Source organism: Rhipicephalus sanguineus, chromosome 8 (genome assembly GCF_013339695.2).
Source record: "Rhipicephalus sanguineus isolate Rsan-2018 chromosome 8, BIME_Rsan_1.4, whole genome shotgun sequence".
In the NCBI taxonomy this organism is placed as follows: domain Eukaryota; kingdom Metazoa; phylum Arthropoda; class Arachnida; order Ixodida; family Ixodidae; genus Rhipicephalus; species Rhipicephalus sanguineus.
Window position 1 is genome coordinate 54,372,865 of NC_051183.1, and position 26,379 is coordinate 54,399,243.

The 26,379-nt window shown below is 48.0% G+C and overlaps 1 protein-coding gene across 6 annotated transcripts; it reads right to left on the reverse strand.

The window, feature by feature from the left end:
* Positions 1-25,634, reverse strand: LOC119401916 (zinc finger protein 2). 6 transcript variants are annotated; one of them, XM_037668930.2, is made up of 7 exons: positions 25,194-25,634; positions 12,209-12,368; positions 10,530-10,764; positions 7,961-8,046; positions 7,559-7,799; positions 4,873-4,952; positions 1-2,580 (listed from the first exon to the last, which is right to left on the reverse strand). In XM_037668930.2, exons 1-7 carry the CDS (start codon positions 25,412-25,414, stop codon positions 1,849-1,851), a joined length of 1,755 nt encoding a protein of 584 aa, XP_037524858.1. In that variant the 5' UTR covers positions 25,415-25,634; the 3' UTR covers positions 1-1,848. The 6 variants fall into 6 exon arrangements, with proteins under 6 accessions (XP_037524858.1, XP_037524856.1, XP_037524859.1 ...); XM_037668928.2 differs by lacking the exon at positions 25,194-25,634 and adding an exon at positions 16,287-16,656; XM_037668931.2 differs by lacking the exon at positions 25,194-25,634 and adding an exon at positions 23,559-24,166 and having other exon boundaries at positions 2-2,580.
* Between the last annotated feature and the right edge of the window lie 745 nt (positions 25,635-26,379).

The following is a 26,379-nucleotide window of genomic DNA, read 5'->3' on the forward strand; positions in this document are numbered from 1 at the left end:
AGAGTACTGTACACCTCGGTCACCAACACATGCTTTGCATTTTTAATCGTAAACAAGCCCAGCACATCACAACAAACCACTCGTGAACTCGTTCAGGTGGTGCACGCAAATTGAACAGACCTCAACTTTCTGCTCTTTTATTACAGAGGCCCACTGGAACAGAATTTTCATTTGAGTAAATGGCCTTGTCCCAGACAGTAGATTCAGAAGACCCTTGAAAATTTGGCGTTTGATATAATACAGGAAGCACCACATAAAGCTTGCAAAAATGGCAGTCTTTTATAAAAAAAAAAAAATTGGGGAACGCTTAAGCTTTGCCTTTAATAGTTGAATGCGATGGTGATATCCTGCCCCTAGTGCGTACTTTGACCACTACTTGTATGTAACGGAATGCGCGCACTAAGGTGTGTGCCTTATGTATGTAATGGGTAGGAGCAATTATGCGCGAGAAACTTTTTAGAAGTTGCGATGCACCCACTACGTCGTCTTAAGGGAATACATGCAGCAATGTGTGCGCATTTTGTAATGGGTGGCTGCCTTAAACCACAAAGTCGTTATGATATTCACATGGTGTGACACCCGATGGCAATTTATGCTTGTACCACGCAATATTACTGCAATATTACATCTCGTACTGTGACACCTGTATACAGGACGCGTATGTCTGTGAAGCATCAAAGTTACTTTCAGTGCAGTTCCAAGCAGAGGCGTGGCTGTGTGGTACATCTGCTTGCCACGTAGACAGCCTGGGTTCGATTCTCATTCGGGCCCAACATTTTTATTACTTATTTTATTTACAGCTTTCTTGATTTTTCCGTCACAAACAAGATGATGATTTTTTGCTCACAACCAATGACGCTGACACCGGAATTTCTGTGAAACGAGCTCTTCAACGCTATCGCGTTAAAACGCCAGGCCTGCGCAAAACACGCAGCACAGTCACAGTGAAAGCTGGAAGAGTGGCTTTCCTAGAGCCCATTGCAAACTCTCTTGGGGCAACTACTACAAGTATGCTTGCAAGGTACGTGCTGCGCGTGCAGAAGGGGCACACCCACTATGCCATTATTCATCATTCTGCGGAGAAACGTGGTACCCGCTGCACATTGATGCTGTGGCTGATGACGAAGAATTATGGCTGAGCCCTTTGTAATGGGTTGTAAGCTTTAAATGATCCACTAGTTACACAATTCACATTGTGTGATGCCTGGTTCTTACTTTACTCTTCTACCACGCTCTATTACATATGTTAACGTGATTCCTTGCTTGACATGACACCTGTATAGGGTCTTTTTTTGCGAAGAAGTTTCAAGCACCGGCATGGCTCTGTGGTAAAATATTCGACTGCCACGCAGAGGGCCTGAGTTCAAATCCCATCAAATCCTGGATATTTTTTTTCTCCTTTCGCGTGATAGTGGTTACGGACACCGGTGACGGACAACTACATCACTAAAATTGGCTGTTGTTGTGATCTTATAACAGCTTTTGCTGTAAAAAACAAAAACAGAAAACTACCACTACAGCTCGCCAGAAGTAAGAAACAAGGGGGATGACCTAGAAGGTGCAGCTTTTCGGCATGACCTCAGAGACGAGGGGGTGTTGACAGATCTCGGAGGCAATGTGCATGGACCTACATCACGGTGACAACCACCAGGTGAATCCGTCACCAGCTTACGAGCTGCCTGAAGGCTGCCAACACGAAAGCTAGGCTATCAGCCTTGTGGTCTTCTCAAGATTGCTTCAGCGACATGTACAACTCGATCACGATGAATTTAATGGAAACAAAATTTCGCAGCTGGCCTTAAGACCTGCTGCCAGAGATGGAACTTCACAATCACATGCAAACACACATCAAACATCCTCCACTTGCAGCTGCTGGCTACAACTTAGTCCTGTTTCTGGCATTGGCGGACTCTCGTCTTTGTGATGGAGCACGTGTTCTTGGAGGGACGACTCGTCGGCAAGTGCAGCGCAGCACATGTCGCACTTGAACGGCTGCTCGATGGCGGACTCACTCTGCTGAGCCTGTGGCATTTTCGGCAGGAGCCACACTTTGCCCTCTTGCCGCCTTCGGCGACGCCACTGCGTACACGAAATTCCCCCCACGAAAGACCGTCTGACATGATCCGCAAGCAAGTATTTCGCCTTGAACGCCACCAGGCACATGTTGCACATGAACTGTTGGACGCGCACGTGCTGCATCACGTGCAGCATCGCATTCCCGCGCCTGCGATGTCGGCACAGGCAGAACTCGCACGTGTTGTCCTCACGTACGTGGGCTGTCCTATTGTGGTCCCTCAATGCCTCCCAGTCGGGGCACGGGTGAGAGCACATGCTGCACAGGTACGGCTCCGGCCACGGACATGACTCCACGTGGGAGGCAAGCTTATCCACTCCCCCGAATGACGTCAAACAATTGGTGCAAGCGAAGGGGACCCGCCTTGCCTCTTCAAGCCTGGACTCGCTTTTCCAATACTTTGCCCACTCAACAGCAGTCCGAAGTGTTCCGAGATGTCTGGCTTGTCCAGACAAAGCTGCAGAGTCCGGCGACCCGCCGCCACTGCTCGATGCAGGCTGTCGAATCTAGAAAGAATAAGAACAAGCATTTTGGCAGTAAGCTTAAAGGGACACTTAAAGCAAAACTCTAAATCTGTTTACACTGATAAATTATTTTGTGAGAAATGTATTATCATTCATCTACCGCAGTGGTACAGTGCTCGGATGCTGACTCGAAAGTCATGGGTTTGATCTTGGCTGCAGCGGTTGCATTTTGATGGAGGCGAAATGCCAGAGGCCCGTGCACTGTGCAACGTCTATGCATGTTGAAGAACATCAGATGGTCGAAACTTCCGGAGCCGTCCACTACGACATGCCTCATAATCATATCGTGGTATTCGCACAATAAACTCCAGATATTATTATTAGCACTGTATTATCATTAACTCTGCTATAATAGGTTATTCGAAGAGAAAAATAAGGTAAAGTTTCATTTCTGAGAGCTGAAACTCCAGCCTGATGTTATGACACCAGTGTGACGTGGATTTCCGACTCTTTCTTGCCCATATTTTGCCCATAATCGCATCGGCCAAATTTCCATACACTTGCTTACCAAGCACCTAATAAAAAATTACACCATCTCCCACTCAAGGGAACCATGAGAGGATGCGAAGCAGCATTGGGGGCACACACCAAGTTTCCGTTACATTCACTTGGTGTTTCCGTTAGTGTGTAAGGTTTGCATTTAGTGTTTGTGTTATCATTACATTGTGTTTGTGCGGTGCTTTCCGTTAGCACCGAGTGACACCAACGTAACGCCAACGGCGGCGTTACAGTGTTGTTCGTTCTGGATGCTACCGACCTTGCTCAGGTTGCTGTTGAGCCAAAGTCGGTCGCACACATTGAAGCTGGGCTTGAAGCTCCGGTCAAGGAAGTCTCGCTTGAATCGTGCGGTTGCTCCGTCGGTTCCCGGTCGTTGCAGTTGCCTAGAACGCCTCGCTGCCCTCGCCGCGGACTCGCGTTGTCTCTCTGTAGTGGAAGCGGTAGCTCGACGCTGACGTTTGGCTTCGATGTCGGTGTTCCGGACCTCGGGGTTTGCAGCTCGACGCTGACGCTTGGCTTCAATGTCGGCGTTCCGGACCTCGGGGTTTGCAGCTCGACGTTGCCGTTTCGCTTGCGCTTCCCTGGCCCGGAGCTCGGGATCACCTTGCCTGCGCAGCCGTTTGCGTTCGGCATCGCGAGCCCTGTGCTGCTGCTCCGTGATGATCTCAGCATAGGTTGGAGTGCTGTTGCAGCTGGCACTGACGTTGACGTTACAACTCATCTGGACGGGAGCGAAGCGAGAATGACGGAATGACGGAAGCCGACCAACCGCACGAGCTTATATACACGTGAAATGGGGGAGGGAGAGGAGAGAGTGGGTTACAGGCTGTATTTGGCTGCGGCGCGGCTGCATCACGTTGGAGGAGAGGCTGCGGCGCGGCTGCAGCGTGGGGGAGGAGAGGAGAGAAGGCGACCGAACACCTGCGTAAAGGAGGAGAGTGGGAGAGAGAGTAGGCGCATGCGCAGTGGAGTGTGGATGCCACCGCCGGACACAGCCCCGAGCAAAAGCTGCTTAGCATCTAGTAATATCTGGGGTTTAACGTCCCAAAAGAGGGGCGCCGTAGTGGAGGGCTCCGGAAATTTCGACCACCTGGGGTTTTTTAACTTGCACCTAAATCTAAGTACACGGGCCTCAAACATTTTTGCCTCCATCGAAAATGCAGCCGCCGCAGCCGGGATTCAATCCCGCGACCTTCGGGTGCTTACCAAGCATCTCTTAACCCCCCAAGAGTGGTGCTTTTGGTATTGTGGAAGGTGTAATTTACTAAAATACAAGTTTACTCCATCATGCAAATCTCCTGTATACAGAGACTGCTCTAAGCAATTGTGAAGCTCGGTAAACGCTGACAAGATATTTTATTTTGATACGAGTCAATTTTTGAACGGCACACCTACCGACATCGACACTAGCGTGACGTCAGGCTATATTATCAATTCTGGTGACTCCGTGCACCAATATTGCTAGTTGTGATGACGTCAGTTACCAAAACATACAAAATGGCTGCTTGCACGTCTCCAAAAACATTTAAAATGGCCGCTTGTGCAACATCGACAGAGCCACGGCCGTGGAAATGTTGTGATATCTTGCACGAGAACGTGACGAGAAGCTGGTACCATGCCATGACTTCAGGGTACACTCATGCTTACCAGTAGATTTGCTAGGCTCTTGAGGGATTGGCATTTCATTCGAAGAAAAAAAAAATCAGCTGAAAATTTCTGTGTCGGTACCCCTTTAACACACTTACTCATTCAACTTATCTTTCTGGAAGCACTTACCCCGTCTTCTTGACCGCTCTGCGATGTGGCAATTCCAGGGCCCTCGTTGGCAAGCCGTAGTGACCCTTGTGCAAATGGTACTGCATGAGAAGAAAAGGAAAAAGATGCTGCTTCTCCATTCTATCACTACGAGATGTGTGGTAAAGCTAGAAACTAAATTCTAAGATTTTAGGTGCCCTGCCTTTTGGAAGGCTAAAGATTTTAGGCGACCCCTCTTTTGGAACGCTAATACCCCTGTCACACTGGCAAATGTAGTGTCATTTTTGGCATGTGCACTTACGCCTCTAGAACGTCACTTTGGTGGCACGCTGCTGTGTGGAAAAGAGAAGTGTACTTTGGAAATGATGGCAATGATGACGGGTAATTAAGTAGCACGACAGATATTATTTCAGGCAATGTTTCTTATGTGATAATTTGTTACAGCTATAAGCAGCCCTTTGAATAAGCTTCAGGTACAAACACGGCGAATGCTGCCATCGTATGGCGTGTGCTGGGCATGCCCCTGGCGGCTGCGGCCGTAAACTGCCCAAGAGTGAGAATAGAAATCTAGTTTTTTGTGGTATAGTATGTTTTAATGCATAACAATATTCTTAATAATGAAAACAATAATTCAAAAAGTACTATGAGCTCAGCTAGTGATAACTTATTTTCGAGCCACCGTTACTGAGGCTAGACATTCCGAAGCTGCAAAGTGAGTTTGGTGAACTCTCTCGACATCAAGTGAGCATTGCGGCGAGTTTCACTAAGCCTTCCTGTGTGACAGCATATGAATGACACTGGCAGTGGAGTGCACTCTCTCAAAGCGCACTTAAGTTGGTCCGTGTAACAGGGGTATAAGTCGACACCACAGCGACAGTAGTGCGAGCCGAGGCATTGCCATAGCCAAACCAATAACTCACTCTCCACAGTTTTAGGTTTTTTCTTACACATATCCCCTCTCACTTGCCACAACATCTCCAGGATGTGTTCAGAGATGAACGCTGGTGCATGTTTGCCGATCCTCTTTAATTTCGCTAGAAAAAAAAATATTTTTCTGTTCAAGTCCCCAGGACCACTACACCAATCTGTGTTGTGAAAAAAAAAAAAACTTTGCCGAAAAAATTTGGAAGCCTTTACTGAGCCACAACCGCTTTTTGCAAATTGTGTGAAAATGGGATGTTGATGAATTCCTACAAGAAAACTATTCTAGCTGCGGGTCCCGTAATTTTTCTTGAATAGCACCAGTTTAAATAGAGTTATTACACTGCAGTTTTGGGGATCTTATCATAAGAAAAAAAAAAACGAAAATATGGCATATTGTTCAATAATGCTCAAATTTGATTTATTTGCTCTGCTTCTACAATAGCCAGAATGTTCAAAATTTCCCAGAGAGTTGCCACACATTAGGTCAGCAATGGTACTAAATATAATTGTCGAGCATAATGTTAAACTGAAATAAAAAAATGCTTAAGTAAGGGCATGCCCCTAAAAATGAAATATTTTGAAAATCAATTAAAAAAAAAAAGAAATAGCGAAGCTTGCACTACATTGCGCAAGGCATGAAACAGCAAAACTGGACGATTCAGAAGTCTAAACTGGTTGCTTCCAGGTTGTTGCAAGGCTTTAGCTAGGTTAGTTTGGACATCCGCACGGATATCCAAACTCCAGAACCGAACGTTTGCACCTCTCATAGTTGTACGGGCACGTCGTCGTTGGCGTAGGGCTTCCATCACTTCGGGCTCTTCTCGCAGCTGCCATTGCATTTCCCGTTCCCTTGTATGGCAGCATCGCACTAGTCATGCCATGCCTGAAGGAAGAGCGCAGCTGGGTAGCCTTCTTTGTTTCTCATTTTTCCTTTCTTCTCTTTCTTGTACCTATTTCGTATCTGTGTCTTTCTATTTTTTTCTCTTCCTTGCTCTTTTTATCTTTATTTCTACTTCTTCCCTTCCTTTCTTTCATCTTTTTTCTCTCTTGATCTTTATTTTTTTTCTATCTCTTTGTCTCTGTGTTTCTCTTTCTCTGTCTATCTTTTTGTTTTTACTCCCATTATTTTTCTCAATTTTCTCTCTCTTTCTTTTTATAGCTTTCTCTCTCTCTCTTAGTGAACCAGGGTGAGTAGTGGGATTTGCCCAATTTCTGTGGCACATACCCACTCATGATGACAGTTTTCTGATAGGCCGCACACACAAATGACGGCTAGCTTAAACAGCTTCACTGTTAAAAGGCCACCGTCGATTTTCTTTAATCTCAACTTCGAAAATTGGTATCAGTAGCTCTTTAACTCCTGGAGTTGAGAGTGACTCAGCGGTATGTAAGCAGCGAGGTAGGTCACCCTTGATAGTTCCAAACATTTAAGGCTCGTTCGCACCTGCGACTAGCACCGGTCGCGTGACCAAGTTAGTCGCAAAGCGAATGGTTTCAAATGGCCGCGTTGGTCGCAAAGCGACTGTTTCGGCTCAGTCGCTCGCTGCTCAATTTTTCAGTCACACAACTGCATTCGCAAATGTCTGGAACAATCCGATGTGCAGGAACAGGACGCCAGCTTATTTTATGGGGCAATGGCAATGCGAACAGACGTGAATTCTGTGTGGCGGCAGGCATAAGTTGCACGCAGGTGTGAACATCGGTCGCACTGAGTCTCTTTTTGGTCTCCAGTCGCGAATGGTCGCGCGATCAGTGCTAGTTGAAAGTGTGAAAGAGCTTTTACCTTGATGCTCTCCAGTGACTTCAGCAGTGTCCTGTAGATCAAGATCGGAGGTTTCGGTCCACCTGTGGATCCTGATGGGAACAACCGATGCTTGGGAGGACTTGCACAAATTTTGGTCGGAGATTCTTGATGTCCCGACCGCGACGTCCACGCCCCGTCTTGACGGCAGCAAGGTCTCTGCCCAAGCTTCTTTGTCTGACTCTGGGCACGTGCTGCTGTACGTAGATTCGCTGATTCTGACCTGGTCGGATGAGAGATAAAGGAAACAAAAGGGGAAGAAAGTATTGAGGATATGATACATACGGATAGTTTGACTTTTCAACTATGACACCGAAATCTGGGAGTTATAAATGCTTCGCTTAAAAATCTACAGTGACCACACAAGTACCAGCCAGCACTTACCCCACCTGGTTGACTGTCCTGTACTGTGGCAGCTCCACAGCTCTGATCCCTTTCAGGAAGCCATGATGACCCATACAGAGATAGTACTGTGGGCGAAAAAAAAACAAACACCATTTCTCTGGTCTATTACTGAGATTGTGTGGGAAAGCTACAAAGACGACAAAATATTAATGAGAACTAACAGACAATAATGCCAAGGAAAGTATAGGAGATGTTATTTGTAATAATTGGGATATAAATGTGAAGAAAGTAAAGTGGACGAAAAGATAACTTGCCGCCGGCAGGGACGGAACCTGCGACCTTCGAATAACGCATCCGATGCTCTACCACTGAGCTATGGCGGCGGTCATCCCCCTGTCCACTTTAAAGGGTATATATGTTTAAAGGGACACTAAAGGCAAATAACAATTTATGTCAGAGTGAAAGCTCAATGTATGACAACGTCTAAAACGGCAATATTATCAACAGCAGTGCCCCACTTACCGAGAAATTAAGCTAAATGTATTACACGATGAGTGCCACGAGCGGCACATTTTGGAAATGATCCCGATGACGCGAGAGAGTTCGCCTACAATTAATCACTCGTAATCAAACTAGCTGCAATAAAAAAGAACCTTCCGTGCATCAAAAGACGTAATAAAATGCTGCTTGTTCGTTTCTGTATGATTCATGGAAAAAAGAACCTCTTTGGCAATGCCATGGGGAACGGCGTGCGTGGTTCAAAGGTTCCGTTTTCGCCGAACTACGCTTCGCCCGGCACCCTGCTTCGCTCACGCGGTCGCGTCTCAGTCGTAGTTTCGGTATCGCGTACTGCCGCGTGTGTTTTGCGCACTCGTGAAAGTCACTCTGACAGAAAGTTCAACAAAATGCCGCATGCATGTGATGTTGCCAGATGCCCGAATGGCGCACGCCGCCAGTGCGCACCACCGCGCAGTAAAGACGGGCAAGTTGGGCACGGCAGCAGTGACGTGAGAAACACCGCTTTCAGGCGGGTGATTTGAAGTGCGCTAACGCGATGCGGACCACTAAAACGTGATTTTATTTCAAGATAAGCACTTCCTTCGCACAAAAGTAGCACTACGAGGTTTCTGGACCGTTATTTAAACAATCAACATCGACTTAATATTTGCCTTTAGTGTCCCTTTAAACCTAGGAGTGTTAGTCAGCGTTGTTCACAGCCATGGCGGCGAGTGTGGAACACTTGTTCTGCCTTTTGGCGTCACGTAGCACGTGATCTTTTTACAAGCTGGCAGCTGAACAATAATCCCTTGCAAACTACCTGAAGGCATCAAGTCTGCCAGAACGAGACCCTTGCTATGAATGAAGGAAAGCAGATTGCTTTTAAGGGCTCGTTTTCCTTTGTTATACACAATATTAATGAGAACTAACAGACAATAATGCCAAGGAAAGTATAGGAGATGTTATCTGTAATAATTGGGATATAGATGTGAAGAAAGTAAAGTGGACAAAAGGCACTTGTGATTGTCTTCGATTTCGACTGAAACTCAGACCTGTCTTGTGTAACAGTAACAAGCAAGCACTCAAACCGAATGAAAAAAATATCGACTATCACCATACTGCCTAAAGCAAAATTTGAGTGCAGCTCTACGGGTGTTTTTCAGTTTGCCAGACAACACAAATCCAAATGACATGAATTGTGTGTTTCTGCACAGGTAATATACTCTTAAAATTGCCTTGTACTACAATAAGAATGATTGTTGTGTAATGATCTAACGTCGCTTTATCGATATTGAACCATACTGTAACAGTGAGATGCAAAAGATGAACACGATGATTGAACGTATGATAGCACCAGTAGTATGTTTTTTCGTTGAAAGGTTTCAATGTGCACGCTGATTCCGCCAAGAAAAAGTTACACTGAGATTCGTGGAAAACAGGGCCATCTGGTGGCATCGGAAGGAACCAAAACACCACATCACGAGACTGCGTTCTGAACTTTGATTGGAGGACGCGGACACGACGCGTTCCTTCTCAGTCTTTAATCTTTCATTGTGCTCATTCGCTCAGATATGCCAAGGGACGAGGCACGCAGATGCTCAACACAGGAACAAGCACCTAAGAGGTGCACTCTGAAATGTGGCGCTGTGATGGCTAAGACTGCAAGGCTTAGAGCCAAGAAGAAGCAATTGCATTTCGTGACGGCATAGATGAAATGGATGTTACAAAATCTGCGGGTGCTGAGTGGGAAATTTCAAGTGAAAAATGCCAGTGGGACACAGTTGTCTGTGACATAATTGCCGAGATCACAAATTACATCTTAATCACCAACTCAATGCCAGTTGCGGGCATTTCATCGAACTTTCTCTGTTTCACAACTGTGGTATGTCGTAACTTCACGAGGACGAAGAATGAAAACACACAGAGACTTTGTCCTGTCTTCACTCTCGTGAAGTTGCGCTTACTCACTCTATCGTGGACGTTAACCAACTAGCCCACCGTGTTTGACCCAAGTTCATTACTAAACACTGTTCAGCTTTGTCGTTTTCACCTTGAGAGCAGCTCAATGGCAACACCAAGAAGGTCGTCTTTGACAAGTCTGAACATTTACCTGGACTCTCTCCTCTAAGCGCGTTGGTGTCCTGCGAATCTTCAAGATCCGCCGTGTCCGTCGACCAGTCCACCATGAAAGGTTTGAGCGATGCCTGTGTTGTCTTGCATAACTCGCGGTCGGCACTTCTTTTGGTCCCAAATGCAACGTCCACGCCCCCTTTTAATGGTGGTATCGTTGCTGTCTGTGCATTTCTTGTCGATTTCTTGCACACACTGCAGTAGGTTGGCCATTCCTGGTCAGGCGCGAAAACGAATAAGGGGAACAAACGTTTTTTTTTTTCCTGAATGTTTTATGAAGAATACTGTTTCTGTCTAGCAACCATTAAGCAAGTATAGACCACCCAACAATGCTGGGAACATTCTTGTCGGCAAATGCCTGGCTCAACATAAACTTGTGGGTGCCAGTAGTGTTGGGTCGCCACAACAAAAATACCAGTCAATCAAACACAGTGCACACTAAACTTGCCCCCCACGTGAACTGCTCCTGGGTATACATTGTTTTAGCTTCAATATATGACATAGCCCTCTTGTTCGAGCCTCGTGCAACATGCAAACCTTTCACTTGCTTTTCTGGCCACACACCTCGCAAATTCAGGTCACAAATAGCATGCTTGCTATCACCGTTACATAACATTCTCACAAGAAAGCAGTGAGTGCAGAGTTTAAATGCAAGCAAACCAGATAGTGATTATGGTTTTGGGACAAAAACACTTTCTAAAGTGTGTGCACGCTGTTTTTAAAGTGCACACCACTCCCATCGTTCATCTAGGGACAAAACCAATGAAATCGCTGTACAAAAGGTATTGTGACACAAAAAATAAATGTGCGTTCTTGGTACATCATGACAGAAGCTACTGCAGCGCGTTTCATACGAAAAGCAAGGCTACACACTGCTTCAGTCGGGACTTGGCAAAGTACTGGCCCATTCACCAAAGTGTTCAGTTCCTTAGAGTAAGCCTCTCTTGGAGTGCAATCACACATATATCTTTTTATGTTTTGCATGCTTTCCCTTTCAGGCACAACATGGAGCAGCACATGTACCTTGTACTCCTTGATTACACTCAAGCTTAGCTATACTCACGGACAACTTTTCTTGGCAATGAAGGAAAGGCTACGGGGGTGGAGCTACTGTGCATGTAATGCTCCATGAAGTAGTCCGTTTAGGCGCACATTTTGAATTTAGTTTTGGTTTGTGAACCTTCCGTATCTTTTATAACGGCCGTTTGATTATTCGAGTGGCTGTCACAGGCTCAGGCAGCCATTTTATAGTGAAATTCGTCACAAGCTCCTTTGGCGAGTAGATGGAAGAGTTGGAGGGTGATGAGCACTCACCTGAGGACAACGACGCCATTTTGACAGTGAGGTGCACGTAAAAGGTGCGATATTTTCACACGCGCAAAAATATAAAATGAAGCTGCATAAAGTCAAACAAATATAAACATCTCCTTTGTGCGTGCTGACCCTCTTTTCAAACAGCGTCCCGTAGAAAATAAAGTAATGTTTTTTTTTCTCACACAGAAAACACGGACGCAATTGTGGGATTATATTCTTCAGTGGTAGCACACACGTAGTTCAGCTCTATAGCCTTCCCTTCATTGCCAAGAAAAGTTGTCCCGTAGTATACAACGCATCGGGCACCTGGTTCACCACAACTGAAGCAATCGCACATATATTTACCGTCGCTGGCACCACCAGCATCTCACTCGCACTGTCGGCTCGCTTGGAGCAGATGTCTGTAGGCCTCGTCGTGGCGATGCTCACACCGCCTTCATCTGACACATTGCTTTCCCTTGTCGATGCTGTGGCACTCTTTGCAGAATGGTGGGTCTGTTGCAGCCTGCGAACAAGAAGGCCACTGATTCTTGCGAGTCACGTCCCTAAGACGCCTAGTATAACATCTCTGTCATTTCCCGTACGATAGCCAGTTTGCTTAGGCCTTTCTAGTGCACTAAATTTTTGGCCTAATGGCGCATCTCCAAAAACTTTTCACAAAAAGTTCAATACTTTTCGGTGGTCTGAAATCTTGCCGAGCATCGTTAGTCTCTTGTGGCACTTCTACGCCCTACTTGGCTATTCTAACAACGGAGCTGTTTAAAGCTGAAGTAAATCTCCGGGGATTTGTCATCCGCACTTTCTAGCCTAGCTGCGAGAGTGAAGCCTGATGAGAGGGAGAGCATGGGTAAAGCTAAGTCTGTGAAAAGAAAGCCTAGTTGTTGTGTAGGGCAGTCTCCCGTCAGTCTCGCCGAAGCTTGGTCTCTGCGTCGTCACTCCGAGCGCCCTCCCGTCGTTCGGCCTCTCCGTCGGCCCGCCGCGGGTTACGCCGCGCTCCTGCCCTACACAACACTAGTGTAGCGAGATGAGCCTGATAAAGAAAGGGTAGCGACGTGGAGAGGGTGAAGCCGGGTAGAGAGGAGCCGGGAAGTGAGGCTACGGTGGAAGTGGTGGTGTGGAGAGGAGGAGAGAGCAGAAGCGCAATTGGCTGTGCTGGTGAAAGGAGTCGACCAATGGCAGCGTGTGCTTAAGCACAAGTGGTGCTGGTGACGGAGGAGGAAGGTTGCGCCAACAATTGGCGAAAGCGGAGGAAAGGCGCGCTGATGCCACTAGCTCCTGTTAAGCCTTCGTGACGTTCAGCTGAAGCTGCGCATAAATTTTTTAAGCTTATTGTTATTGATTAACCCTAACAGCAACATTGGAATGAAGTGATGAAAACAGTGACGCTAGAAACGATGTGAGTGTGCCCCTTGTCACCACTAGGAGCACCGCGCACAGTATGACAATACACCAATGAGCTATAGTTTTACCCGAAAGCACACATGTGTCTCACGAAGCGAGTTTCAGCTGTTGTCATGCGCCTGCCTATGCGTTCCTTTCGCCTGATTTCAGTGTGGCTTTCCCCTGGCACTTCTCTGTCTCACTGCCTGTGCTTTTATCACACAAAAATGCTTCCACGTACAACTGCATTCTAACTGCTTCTCATAAAGGTTTGCATATAGTCGACATTTCCTCACTACAGTGCGACGCCTCCTCTCATGGGTGAGCAGTTCCTTCGGGCATTCCATAACAGCATGCCAACAAGCAACAAAATTCTGGATGATCCGCCATTTCACTCAAGGCAGGACGTATGTGTGCACTCTTATGACGCTGACGTGCGCAATCTTCACATGTTGCCTAAGGAACTGAAATCCTGATGGTCATTATAACGCAACACAGTTATCCTTCTCAGTGAAGGAAAACTAAGGCAGCTGGTTAAAACAGCAAGAGTACTGCCATCTTAAATGCATCTTAATTGCTTTTTCGTAACGCGTATCTCCGGGAAAAAGCTGATGAGTCGTATACAGACATGAATGCCCTTGCATTTTACATCAATACAGGATGCAACCGACCAGTGCTGAATTGCACGAGTTCCAAACCACGTAATCGCTATGTTGCGAGACAGATTTCATACAGGGACAATTCCCAAAACGGAGCACATAACAGAACAAAAGTTTGGCAGGTGTTACACCCTCGTAACACAAGAAGGCAAAAGCCATGATGCACTGTCATAAGACAAGATGAGCTGCAATCAGTGGTAAGAGCAAGCACTGAATCCGCATAAATGGCACACAGGGCGAAATTAACCAGTCAGCGACCAAGTTCAACTGCGGCAAGTGGGCCAGCGTAGGAGGATGTGCATACCCATTGGTCGTAGCATGGTTGGGCATCTCTGTATGCAAGGCAGCACAGGTACGACAGACATGAAACACCTGCCACATTTTCCAACGGAAAATATTCACCGGGCAGCACGTAACTCCATGCTTCAACTAGAGTCGGATCGTTCGCAAAACGCAATTGGTTAAGCATGCTACATGCAGCGAACCGATTCGCCGCAGAAGCTTCGCAGCCGACGCATGCATCTGAAGACGCACAGTTCTTCGAGCCTCATTTTCTGGCTTTTTTTCCAGTGTTGATGTTCGGCCTTGTTGGTGTGACATAATAACAGTAAAGCACTCATGTTGTGTTCTTCCTGTGTGCCTGTCCTTCAAGCGCTTTACTGCTATCTTCTTGTAAGCAGCGTTTGGCTGCTTCCTCTTGTTCCAGGCATCTTCTGTGGGCAGTTTCTTCTTGCACGCAACGCCATTCAGCCACTTCTCATCGCGCTTGTTGTTTCGCTTCCCATTTCCGCAGTTTGGGATACCCGCACCTTCGGAGCCATGCACATTCAGTCGCAACAGCACGAGCAGCGACTTGTTTCTTCCTCTGTGGCATACTTGCACAGCCGTCCCCGCGAGGGCATGCAGTCTTCATCAGCCGCCGCCGGCAACAACCATGATTTCAGCGTTTACAAGCACATGCCATGAATGGCTTCCTGTTTTGCCCACCGACGTAGCATACTAGCATTGGCAGGGAAGAAAAGCCGTGCCGAGTAGCTCGCAGACTTTCAACACTTTTCTCTGTTTGTTTAGTCAAATATCTCAAATATTCTTCTAAGCTATACACAAGATTACAAGAGGTACTCCTGAATTTTATACGCCCTTCTTTTATCTGAAAGCATAAAAGGAGACTTTCCTTACTCTGGGACAGCCTAGAAACACGGTTTCTGCTTCAGTGTTAGTGAATGATAAGTGAGGTGACGAACTGGCACTCCACGATGGCGTCTTTGATGACAAACAGGTCGCGTCAATGTGAAAACGACGTGACAGGAACGTCCCCGTGCATGAATAACGAAAGAACCTGAATGCGCGATGTTTTGATAACATGTGACATCGCAAACGTCGAGTCCCCACATGCCGGTGCTCCAACACGGCGGTTTCAGTGACGTCAATGCAAGCACGCAGTGTGCATGCGCCGATTTAGCGTAAAGCCGAGAGGAAACGTCGGCTGCGCGCGTATGCATTTTTTTTTTTACTCGCTCACAGCTGTTTCCGCACGCATTCCCGGATTTTTTTTTTTTTTTCCCGTCACGGCGCGTTTGGAGGCTTTCGCCTTCATGGTAACATTCGAAATCTGTTTTGCGTGCCTGGTAGACGCGGGCACATTAGGGACGCAGTGGTAAAGCGAAAACGACAAAGAAGGCGGGAATTCTTTTCCGCGCATGTTCAGCTACGATCTCATTTGTTCTGCCGCCGCCACTCCTACCTTGCTCTTCGTTAGCAAACGAAGTGAAGGCGTGCGCCACTCTGCCAGTTTCCCGAGCGTTTTACTTCTCCCCGCATTTTAGTCACGCAGGCAGAACATAAGAAATAGCTCTTGAACTTTTTCCAGCTGTTGCTTTCAGAAGATACGACAGCAGAAATTACGCAAAACGGACACACCGATAGCCGCGGCGATGTTTCCCCGTGCTGTGCAAAAGCGATGTGCCAAGAGCCTGATTGAGTGTTTATTCAAATCAGGCTCTTGAGGAACGCGTCCTTGCCGTGCAGCACAGGCATATGTTACGATTGCGTCAATGGGAATAATAATATAGTCGACTGCATGGCCGCCATTGTGAATTGGCGGCCGGATGTTTACATCACGTGGTGTATATGCTAGTGAACTAGTGAAGCCAAAGCGGCCAAAGTGGCCAAAGTATTAGAACTCTTTAGTACCGCTTCCGGTGAAGCGTAATCGCCGCAGAGAAAAATTCAGCACAGCGTCACTGAAAACTGATTAAACAGCGTAGCTGCTGATGGTTTTTGTTCAGCTTTAGCGTCTCTTTTACAAAGTGCCACGGCGATCTGGCGTGAGTCGAGTCACCTGCTCTAATAATTTTAGCTACAAAAACGTGATGCCACTAAACCGTTCGTCGGGTCCGGCTGTAGCCACTCGGCGACGGAGGTTTTCTAGGACTCGCAAGCCAGGGTTGGAGCCTCTTCGCCGCTGCGCGGCCAAACGTATCTGTTCCCGATGAGCCCTGTCGTAGCGCAGTCGTGACGCCACCTCCCGAGACCGAAACTCGGGGTCTTCGGCTCTTCGCTGTCGCTTAGCCCCGGCTTGCTTTGCTCGGTACTCGGGATCGGCACGTCGTTGTTGGGCCGCTAGCCTAGCAGCTTCCCGCCGTTTCTCCTGCCGCGCCGCTTCTTCTTCGGGAGACAGTTGCTTCTTCGGCCTCACCATGCTCGTAGCAGAACATCGGAATGCTCTGTGGCGCCGCTCGTCACCGTCTCCTTGGCTACGCCCCCATGAGCTGCGCCTCCGCTCTTCCCTCTCTCAGCAATTGCCCTGCTCCGCTATGCTAGGCCTCCCCTTCTCCCGCTTCGCAAAACTGATCAACGCTCCGCACGGTTCAACCTCGGCCCCAAACAGCCCCCACGTTAAAATTAGCCCAGCTTAAGTAACGTCGCGAACGCTGATGTTCAGCAGCGATGCCAGAAATTTTTTTTAGGGGAGGGTTCAAACATACCTTATGTATGCTCGTGCGTACGTGTGTTTGTATGTGTGCGTGTATATATATACATATGCAAATGTCAAGAACTTGGGGGGCTTGGGCCTCCCCGCCAGTGCGGATAACAGCGAAGCGTTCTTGAATCACAAGGTTTCATGGAAGTTGTCAAAGCGAGCATATCAATTTGCACAAGCTTTGATGTGACTGGGCTGAACGTTATTATTCGAGCAACAGTCGATCACACATTTTACAACTGCCCAATTTTCCCGTCAAGGAACTCCTGCTTGAACCGCCCGTCGGTACCGCTGGTAGAACGTCGCTGACGGCACTGAAAGGCTTCCAGCACTCGGAGACCGGGATCAGCGTTCCTTCGTCGTCGCTTAGCTTCATTCCTCTCGTCTCGATTATAGCGCCCTCGTAACGGCGCAGTGCTTCGACCTGCCTCGCTTTCGACTCTGCGTTCTTCTTCGCAATCCTTTCGCGCTTGGCTTTAGCTTCTCTCGCTCGGAGCTCGGGATCTGCTGCCCGCCGCTTGCGCATGGCTTCGGCCAAATCCCTTCCCTGCCCTCTTCACTTGACACATACGCATGAACACGTCATGTGCAAGCATGGTCACGTGCGCATGGCGTGCCCGAGGCAGCCCGAGCACGCGAGCGGCGTTGCACGGCCGCTACCTTTCTTTTTAAATGTAGTGGTCGTGGGCGTTTTGTCGGCGTTCTCTGTGGTGTACTGCCTGTTTCTGCGGGACGGGCATGAAAGTTGAGACATTTGTACAGGCACGAGAGTGGCGGTATCATGAGCCAGTGCCGCATTAACATTTACTTGGACGCGGTAGAATAAATGAGCATAATGAGTGCTTGAAGGCGCCAGAAAATTACTTTCGTTTCCAGGGCTGGCGTCTGCTCGATGCGCTAACCGCGGGGACACGAACGCATGGGAAAGGGAGGCACATTAGCCCCGCATCTCGCTGCAATTCACGAAAAAAAAAATGAAAAAGACGCACACATTCCCTTTGTGTGTCTCATTATTTCTCTCAAGTTTTATTAATCTATTCAAGCAACAAATTACACAAACTACACATGTCGTGTCAAATAATTATCGCAATGTCACGTGCTACTGTTGGCGACGTCAGAGCACAGTCGTCTACGTAGACGAGCGACGTCACAGCACTACCATCTACGTAGGGCCATTTTCTCATCGTCATCCCCTCATTCTCTAAAGCGCGCGCCCGCGAGAGGAAGGGCAAGCAGCGTTCACCTTGAAATTTGACCCATTTCCGCGGCGCGTAGCGTTGCAAATTTTGGCAGACATGATCGTGAACGCCCAGTGTATGCATTGCACTCGTTAGCTAAAAATTGTCAAACCTGGTGAGGGGCCCTTTAAAGGCCAACTCCGGCGATTTTTTGGCCATGTCAAAGTAATGGTGCTTTTATGTTCCTGAGACGCTCCTGTTACGGGCCCGATAGCAGAAATACTCGGCAAACTGGAGAATAATTTTAAATAAGCAAAAAAGCGCAACACCGAAACCGAAACACAACCGAGTGTACTGTCTACGTATGACGTAGACGTTCTTACGAACGAACCGGAAGTCGTGCAAGGCATGCCGGTCACGCCGGCGCGGAGTATGAAAACTGTGACAGCCGGGACGACCAGCGAAGCGCCGGCCAAACCAACGCTGTCTGTCGCCTTGTGCACGGCAGACGCTCGCTGTAGCGGCCGAAGCGCCGAAGTTAGCGGTGCCCTCGGCTGCGTCACTTCCGCCGCTTTCCCAATACTGACGTCACAGACGCAATGTTGCCAATAATTGTGGGAAGCCAGGAGGCCGTTTGCAGACAATCTTTAAAATTCATTTGCAAACAATCTTTTAAAGGCCAACTCCGGCGATTTTTCGAGGTCGATGGATCTCAATGAAATTCGCTGGGTACGTTCCTTTGCACGTTTTCGTCATTTATGCCAAATTACAGGCTTGAGACATGCGCAGATTGTTTGAGGCCAACTCCGGCGATTTTTCGAGGTCGATGGATCTCAATCAAATTCGCTGGGTACGTTCCTTTGCACGTTTTTGTCATTTATGCCAAATTACAGGCTTGAGACATGCGCAGATTGTTTGCAAATGAATTTTAAAGATTGTCTGCAAACGGCCTCCTGGCTTCCCACAATTATTGGCAACATTGCGTCTGTGACGTCAGTATTGGGAAGGCGGCGGAAGTGACGCAGCCGAGGGCACCGCTAACTTCGGCCGCTACAGCGAGCGTCTGCTGTGCACAAGGCGACAAACAGCGTTGGTTTGGCCGGCGCTTCGCTGGTCGTCCCGGCTGTCACAGTTTTCATACTCCGCGCCGGCGTGATCGGCATGCCTTGCACGACTTCCGGTTCGTTCGTAACAACGTCTACGTCATACGTAGACAGTACACTCGGTTGCGTTTCGGTTTCGGTTTTGTGCTTTTTTGCTTATTTAAAATTATTCTCCAATTTGCCGAGTATTTCTGCTATCGGGCCCGTAACAGGAGCGTCTCGGGAACATAAAAGCACCATTACTTTGACATGGCCAAAAAATCGCCGGAGTTGGCCTTTAACCACCTACCTAAACTAGCCTAAACCAGAGTTAGTACACACTCTAGAGGAAAAGAGCGCCGACTCCAAGAGCAACGCCATTAACCTACCGTTGTCATTGTTGCCAGTGCAGCTATTTACAGAACGGCTATAATTAGCGCTATGCAAGGCTAGTAATCGTGGGAATGTAAATCAAACACGGGTGTTTTTACGCATGATAGACGAGCGAAGAAGGTTTGATGTTTATTTGGAATACTTTTCAGAAAAGATTCAAACTATTTTGATAATTTATTGGCTGCATGATGACAGTAGGAGAATGAAAATGTGTGCATAAGACTGGTGTTTTGTGAAACAGACTATGGAATTTGTAAAGCATTTGAAAGTTTAGTTTTTAGCTCTCTTCAATGAACAGAAACCAGACAGACACTGTCCACAAAGCGGGTGGCACCGGTGCATATGTCAAGTTGAACCACCTAGATAACAGGCCGCCTGAAGCATGACATGGAGTTTTGAAAAGTATGTTTATCTTTAACAGGGCAATAAATGGGAGCACAAAATCATATTTAATTAGAGTTTGCCAGTGTTTGCATATGTTCAGGATTTGAATGTGCACTGTCTGCTATTTTCTTGCTATGGATGTGTACTGTCTGCTATTTTCAAATAAAAGTGAGGCAAATAGTTAAAGGAAATAGTCAAGAATGAAAATGTAAACTCTGCTTTTGTCCGTCGTTTGGCCAGCAACTTTGACGAAAAATGATTACTCCCTATTTTTCCAGAATTGCTACCACGATGTGCAGCACTTCCTAGCTGTCTAGTGTACTGCTCTTCCAAATGTCCCTATTGTATGTGCAGTGTATGCAAGTAGTGCTGTCCAGCATAGGTCGGCAAACTCACTCAGACTCGGATCGAGCCGTGAGTCTGAGTGAGCCCGGGTGAGTAATATTTCAGCGGGTTTGAGTCTGAGTGAGTTCGGTTGAGAAAAATTTTAGGGAGTCTGAGTCCGAGTGAGCCCCGTTGAGGAAAATTTTGGTGAGTCTGAGTCCGAGTGAGCCCTAAGCACGATATATTTCTTGAGTGACTATGCGTGAGCTTCAAATTTTTTTGCCGACCTATGGTCATAACTACTCAACTTCAGCATTACTATCAGCCTTATGACGGCTCAGGTTGGTACTTTCTACTCACATATAGTTCAACGCACTAGTGTCCATACGCCAACTCAATATGTATTTAATCAGACGTGCCTTGACCCCCCCCCCCTCCCCCACAATATTTTTCAAAAGAATTTCTTGATAAAAATATCTCGTGTGAGGCATATCTTTCAATAATGTCATCCTTACTGGATTGCAATCTCTGATAATTCGTATGTGAAGGTACCACATCAAAATGAGCATCGAAGAGCACCGATTATGTGAAATATTGGCATGTAAGTGCATTAACATCTTGATCAAAAAAGCTAATTACATGCTAACGGACTCATGAGTCCGAGTGAGTAGTAATTAAGTGAGCTTGAGTCCAAGTGAGTCCGGTTGAGAAAAATTTTGGTGAGTCCGAGTCCGAGTGAGCCCTAAACGCAAAATATATTCCATGAGTGAGTCTGAGTGAGCTCCACATTTTTTTCCGACCTATGCTGTCCAGATCACTTGTTTTTACAAACTAGTACTTATAAGAACACGCGCAGGCATCCTCCTTTCACATGTGTCAGCTGATCAACAGCGAGCGAGCAAAAGGTAGCTCAATCCTTGAAACTTGTCTTCCCTGACTACTGTCACAAAAGCGTTCACTTGCTGAAATGTTGGCTTCAGGTTAAGGCTTTCCTTGTTTGCCAACTGTTACTATATTAAAGAGCTTGTCACTGCAACCTCTTTTGAAACATAAACCAAAATTCCTTTGCAATGTGACACCGTAAATCGTGTTTTCCGTAGATACACAAGCATAGAACGACTGAGGGTTGAGCATGTTCGCAGGAATTTATCGTAAGAAAGATAGCCATGCAGACACGAACACAAGAAAATGGAAATAGAGCACAATATCGAGAACACATTATGTACAGGAAAGTTTCGCATAGCATGGTGGTTTCACTTAATAGAACTTTTTGTTGGGCTAGTTGGTACATGCTTACTGAAAAGTGGTTTCAGTGGTTTCACTTCTTTTAGGGGCGAAGCTCCTTAGGGTGTGGGTCATTCGCTCCTCTGTAGTAGTAGTAGTATGTATGTAGCCAGCTCTAGTTTAATGAATTGCTCACTAGATGGCGTTTGCTGTATTTCTTAGAGTTGCTGTTTAAAGATGACAGATGGCGCTTGTATAATGCGAATGGCGCATGTCATTGGATGCCTGCGATCGTAAAAGGCGCTCGCTCTTGGCGCGCTTTCTATTTCGCTCGGAGTCGCCGGATGGAGGCAGACAAGGCGCTCGCTCTTGGGGTGCTTTCTCTTTCGCTCGGAGTAGCCAGATGGAGGCAGACAAGGCGCTCGCTCTTGGCGCGCTTTCTCTTTCGCTCGGAATCACCGGATGGAGGCAGACAAGGCGCTCGCTCTTGGGGCGCTTTCTCTTTCGCTCGGAGTCGCCAGATGGAGGCAGACAAGGCGCTCACTCTTGGCGCGCTTTCTCTTTCGCTCGTCGCCGGATGGAGGCAGACAAGGCGCTCGCTCTTGGCGCGCTTTCTCTTTCGCTCGGGAGCGGACACTTTCCCTGCATTTCACCGATCACAAAGCGGTGATAATGAAGGGACCATGTAAACCAACAGTACAATAAAAGTTTGATGTTTAATATGTACACGGTGCTTCACACTCTTTATATGATGTACTGGGTGAATTTCACGGAAGAGTTTCAAGGTTTACCGATGATTCCCTCCGGAGCTTCGCCCCACTCGTCATCATTCACCTCGTGGATATGCTGTGATTTTTTTCAATGCCATGTACCTCTCGCCAATGTGTTGTCAAAATAGCACATTGCTGCTCAGGCTAATCTTACTGACACATCTTCGGCAAGCAGTTTTGATGCTGTTTGTTTATCAAAACACAAATGATCGAGCGCAGATGTGTAGTGAGAAACACGATCTTTTTTAATATGGGCGAGCCTCTCACCGTACTTGCAAACAGTGTTTGCATGTACGGTGAGAGGCTCGCCCATATTAAAAAAGATTGTCAGCCCCTTCCCAACTGGGAACAGGGGTGCATTTGAAGCTTGTCAAACCCTGTAAAGCATTTGTTAACGATTCCTCTCTTGCAGCTAAGCTAGGTCAGCGAAGAATCGTCTCTTTATATGGACCCCAACTGTGGCCTCGTCAATAATGTTTCTTGGCAGAAAGCACACAATGGTCTCGATACTTACGGGAATGCATGTTGACTACTTGTCCATTTATCCCAAGGCGTCCGCTGTCGTGTGTTAATGTGGTCATGAACCACCCCTCGGGCTTGGTGAGAAAGCACACCCTGCAGATAGCAGACACTAGCTGCTATGAACACCTCAGCCAGTTCTTGCAGTCGTGCGCAGCAAGGAGAGCATACAAGCGGAGCGCGAAGTTGCCTTTTTCTCAGGAGCCCTCTTTTCATACAGAGGCCTGTCCTCGCTCTCTTCGGAGCTGCCGGCACCTGCTGCTCGACGTTGAACGGCGGGTAGCATGCTATTGGCCAATAGCTGACATAAACCAAGAGCGGCATTTGGATCAGATGCACTTCTTGCCACGGGGTACCGCCACATGCCGGCGCAGTGCTCCACAGTCTGCTAACATTACACAGTCAGCCACACTCGCACACAAAAATAACAATGGGAGAGAGCGATCGTGTTTCATCACACATGCTCTAGGTCATGATATGTACTGATGTTAAATTCTTTCTTTCCCATATGTGTCATCCCTCCCTGCTTAGCTTCTAGCACGCTCGTTGGGACGAGAGAAGAGAGTGCAACAAACCCCTGTAACTCCGCTCATTCTCGACGGCGTTCAGAGAAATTTTTGCGAAAACCAATTTGTGACGAATAAACTCAGATACTGAGGTCATTCGGTGATTATCTGGAAAAGTGGTTCATGACCCCTTTAAATGATGGTTACAGATGAACAGGAGGCGAGGAGCTATTAACCGTTCCTCAACCGGATTCAACTTTGGCAAGCCCGTAGGTAATGGAGGGGATACATACCCATTCACTGTACTGCACGAGGGGAGCGCTGAATGGATAAGAGAATCTTTGCAGGTACTGCACACTTGCACCGTTGAGTGGTTCACTTCTGGGTAGTATTTTTTCAGCACCATGAACGCGTTGCCTCGCTGTTCTTTTGAACATATACTTGCAACCGGCGTGACTTGACTATCAAAGCACAGCCGGTCGCATACGGCACACGATGCACCCAAGTTCCTATTGAGGAACTTGTGATGGAATTCGGTCGTCGCACCAGGAAAGGGTAACCTGCGGTCACATGCATCTACACCACCATCTGCTTCTGCTACTTGCACACTTGTTGTTGCTCGCTGCCTGGCTTTCGCCCTTCGTTCTTTTTGTGCTTTGGCACGCCTGGCCCTAATCTCAGGCTGGGCCTGCCATTGCGCTTCGGCTTCGCGAAGGCCTTCCTTGCTTGCCCGACGTTGTCTCCTAGCTTCCGCTTCTGCTTTTCGAACTCCTTCCTTAGCCCTCCGCTGCCGTTGAGCGTCTGTTTCGGCTTGCCGAAGCTCGGGATTACTACGTCGAGCTCGCGCACGTTCGCGGGCCAGCTCCCGTTGTCGTTCTTTCACGGCTGCCTCTTCTTCGGCAGAGCGGTGCAAGCGCGGCCTACCCATAGCGCAGCTGGCCTTGAACTTGGAGGAGGAGGAGGAGAGGTTGAGGAAAGGAAAAGGCGCAACTTCTGCAACCCTAATTGGGAGCACGGCTCAGCGCCTTGAACTTGGGAGAAACGGCGCGCGCGCAGCCAGCGAATCCTTCTTCCCCTTCTTCGGAGAGAGGGAGCTAGCGCTTAATTGTGATTGGCTGGGAGAGTGTCGTGATGCGGCGCAACACTTGCGACAGCGGAGGGTTTCCAGTCGCCAGCTGCGAGGTGGCTGCGAGTGAGGAAGAGAACCTGTCGCCTCTGAGCGAGACTGGATTTTTTTGGTACGACGCCGGCTTCACCCGACCTCGCAAGTCAGCCAATACAAGCTTCGTTCTGGGTACTTAGAACTATGCTGAACGAGCAAAGATAAACTTGCTCGATTTCAGCTAGCACTTTCATTAAACAGGTGGCTGTTTCTGTTTCTTACATGCTCAACACTACGACAGAGAGCGTTGTTTAACAATGTAAGCTCACTTGCATGAAGTGTTTTTTTGCGAGTTGAGGCCTCTCGGGGCGACATTATGGAAACGTTGTGTGCGCGTGCCGAAAAAAACAGCTAAACGGCTAGAACGACACACTCTTCTTTTCTAGAGGGTGTTGGCTAGGTCCAGCGCCTGACCGCCTTACGACCTCATCTGAGAACCAGCGGGCGAGCACACGCCACTGCAGCGGCCATATGTAGATGTAGATGTAGATCCTGTGCTGTTCTGTGGTAATATTTCCTTACGTAAAAATGATGATGATAGTTTTTGCAGCGCCATCCCTCGGTCGTTTATTTTAGTGCACAACGCCACCAAGTTTCTCTATTCTAGAATTTGTTTGCGTGTTCTGTGATAAAGCAAGTTTCGTTTGGATGATTACATGCATTACAAGCTATTCCCCTGTCGAGAAAAGGAGGGAAAGCCGCAAGAAAGCTTGTTGTAGGCGCACATTTGGCTTACCTATTCATGTTATAGACGGGGCGTGCTTACCTTCTGCGCGAGTCTCCAGCTTCACTTGCTCGAAACGCAGGGTCTGCAGCAGTTCGCTGATGTTTGGCGTGTGCTTCCCGCAGCTCGGGCTCCGCAGCTCTTCGTCGACGTGCAGCCTCGGCTTCCCTTTTCCTCAACTTTGGATCCGCCGCTCTTCGTTGACGCATGACCTCAGCTTCCCGTTCCCTCAACTCGGGATTCGCAGCTCTTCGTTGACGCATGGCTTCGGCTTGGGCAGCCCTCACGAGGGGGTCTGCTCGCCGACGACGAGCCCTTCCCGGGCTAGTTCGCGCTTACGTTGATTAAACGCCGCCTGCTCCGCGGCGGAACGCACGATGCGGGGCCTTCCCATCCTAATTACTCGGACTGAGGTGAGAGCTAGAAGCCCTGCATGCCGAGCGCGCGCGAGTCCCCTTACCTTTCCCTCAGCGCTCGTCAAGAGAGCCGGAGCGGCGGCAGTGGGTCAAAGAGGTCTATTTATAGCACATTCCCCACACATGCTCTGCTATGGAAGCAACTGGTATTTCAGCGTGACTACTACAACGCCGACGGAGAAATGCAGATCCCTTCACTGGCGCAGCCAGGAAGGGGGGGGGGTGTTGAAGCCTCCCACCGAATTTTTTTATTTTGCATGTGTATACATACACGCACACATACAATTAAATGCAAGCAAGAACATACATAAAGTATAAGTAAGCCCTCCCCCTCCCCCCCCCCCCCCAAAAAAAAAAATTCTGGCTACGCATACTGCAGCCGTATTCCACTACAGTCAAGATGGAAGCCAGGGAAACATGTGAGTCTGTGACTATGGTATAATGAATGCTGGTGAGTTGAAACCATCACCCTGTGGCAACGTTCTGATGTGCAGTCGCGGTGGCGCACATTGCACTTGCATTGCACGTTTGTAAGGACCAATTCGTCGGTGGCATTTGCCCGCCAGCGCTGGTTGCACCGACGCTTTTGCTTACGTCGGCACTACTCAACGTAGTCGCAGCTACTCAACGTGGTGGAACATGAAGCTGCGGCTTCATGTTGTTTTCGCGCCCATTCGCGCTTCTGCGCGTGTTGCCGCTCCTTCAATTGTCTCTCTTCTTACTATGAGCGAACGACAAGCGTCCGTCGTAAGAGTCCAAAGGGCAACTGTTGATAACAGCGCTAGTGTGATCACTACGTCACGAGACAAAGA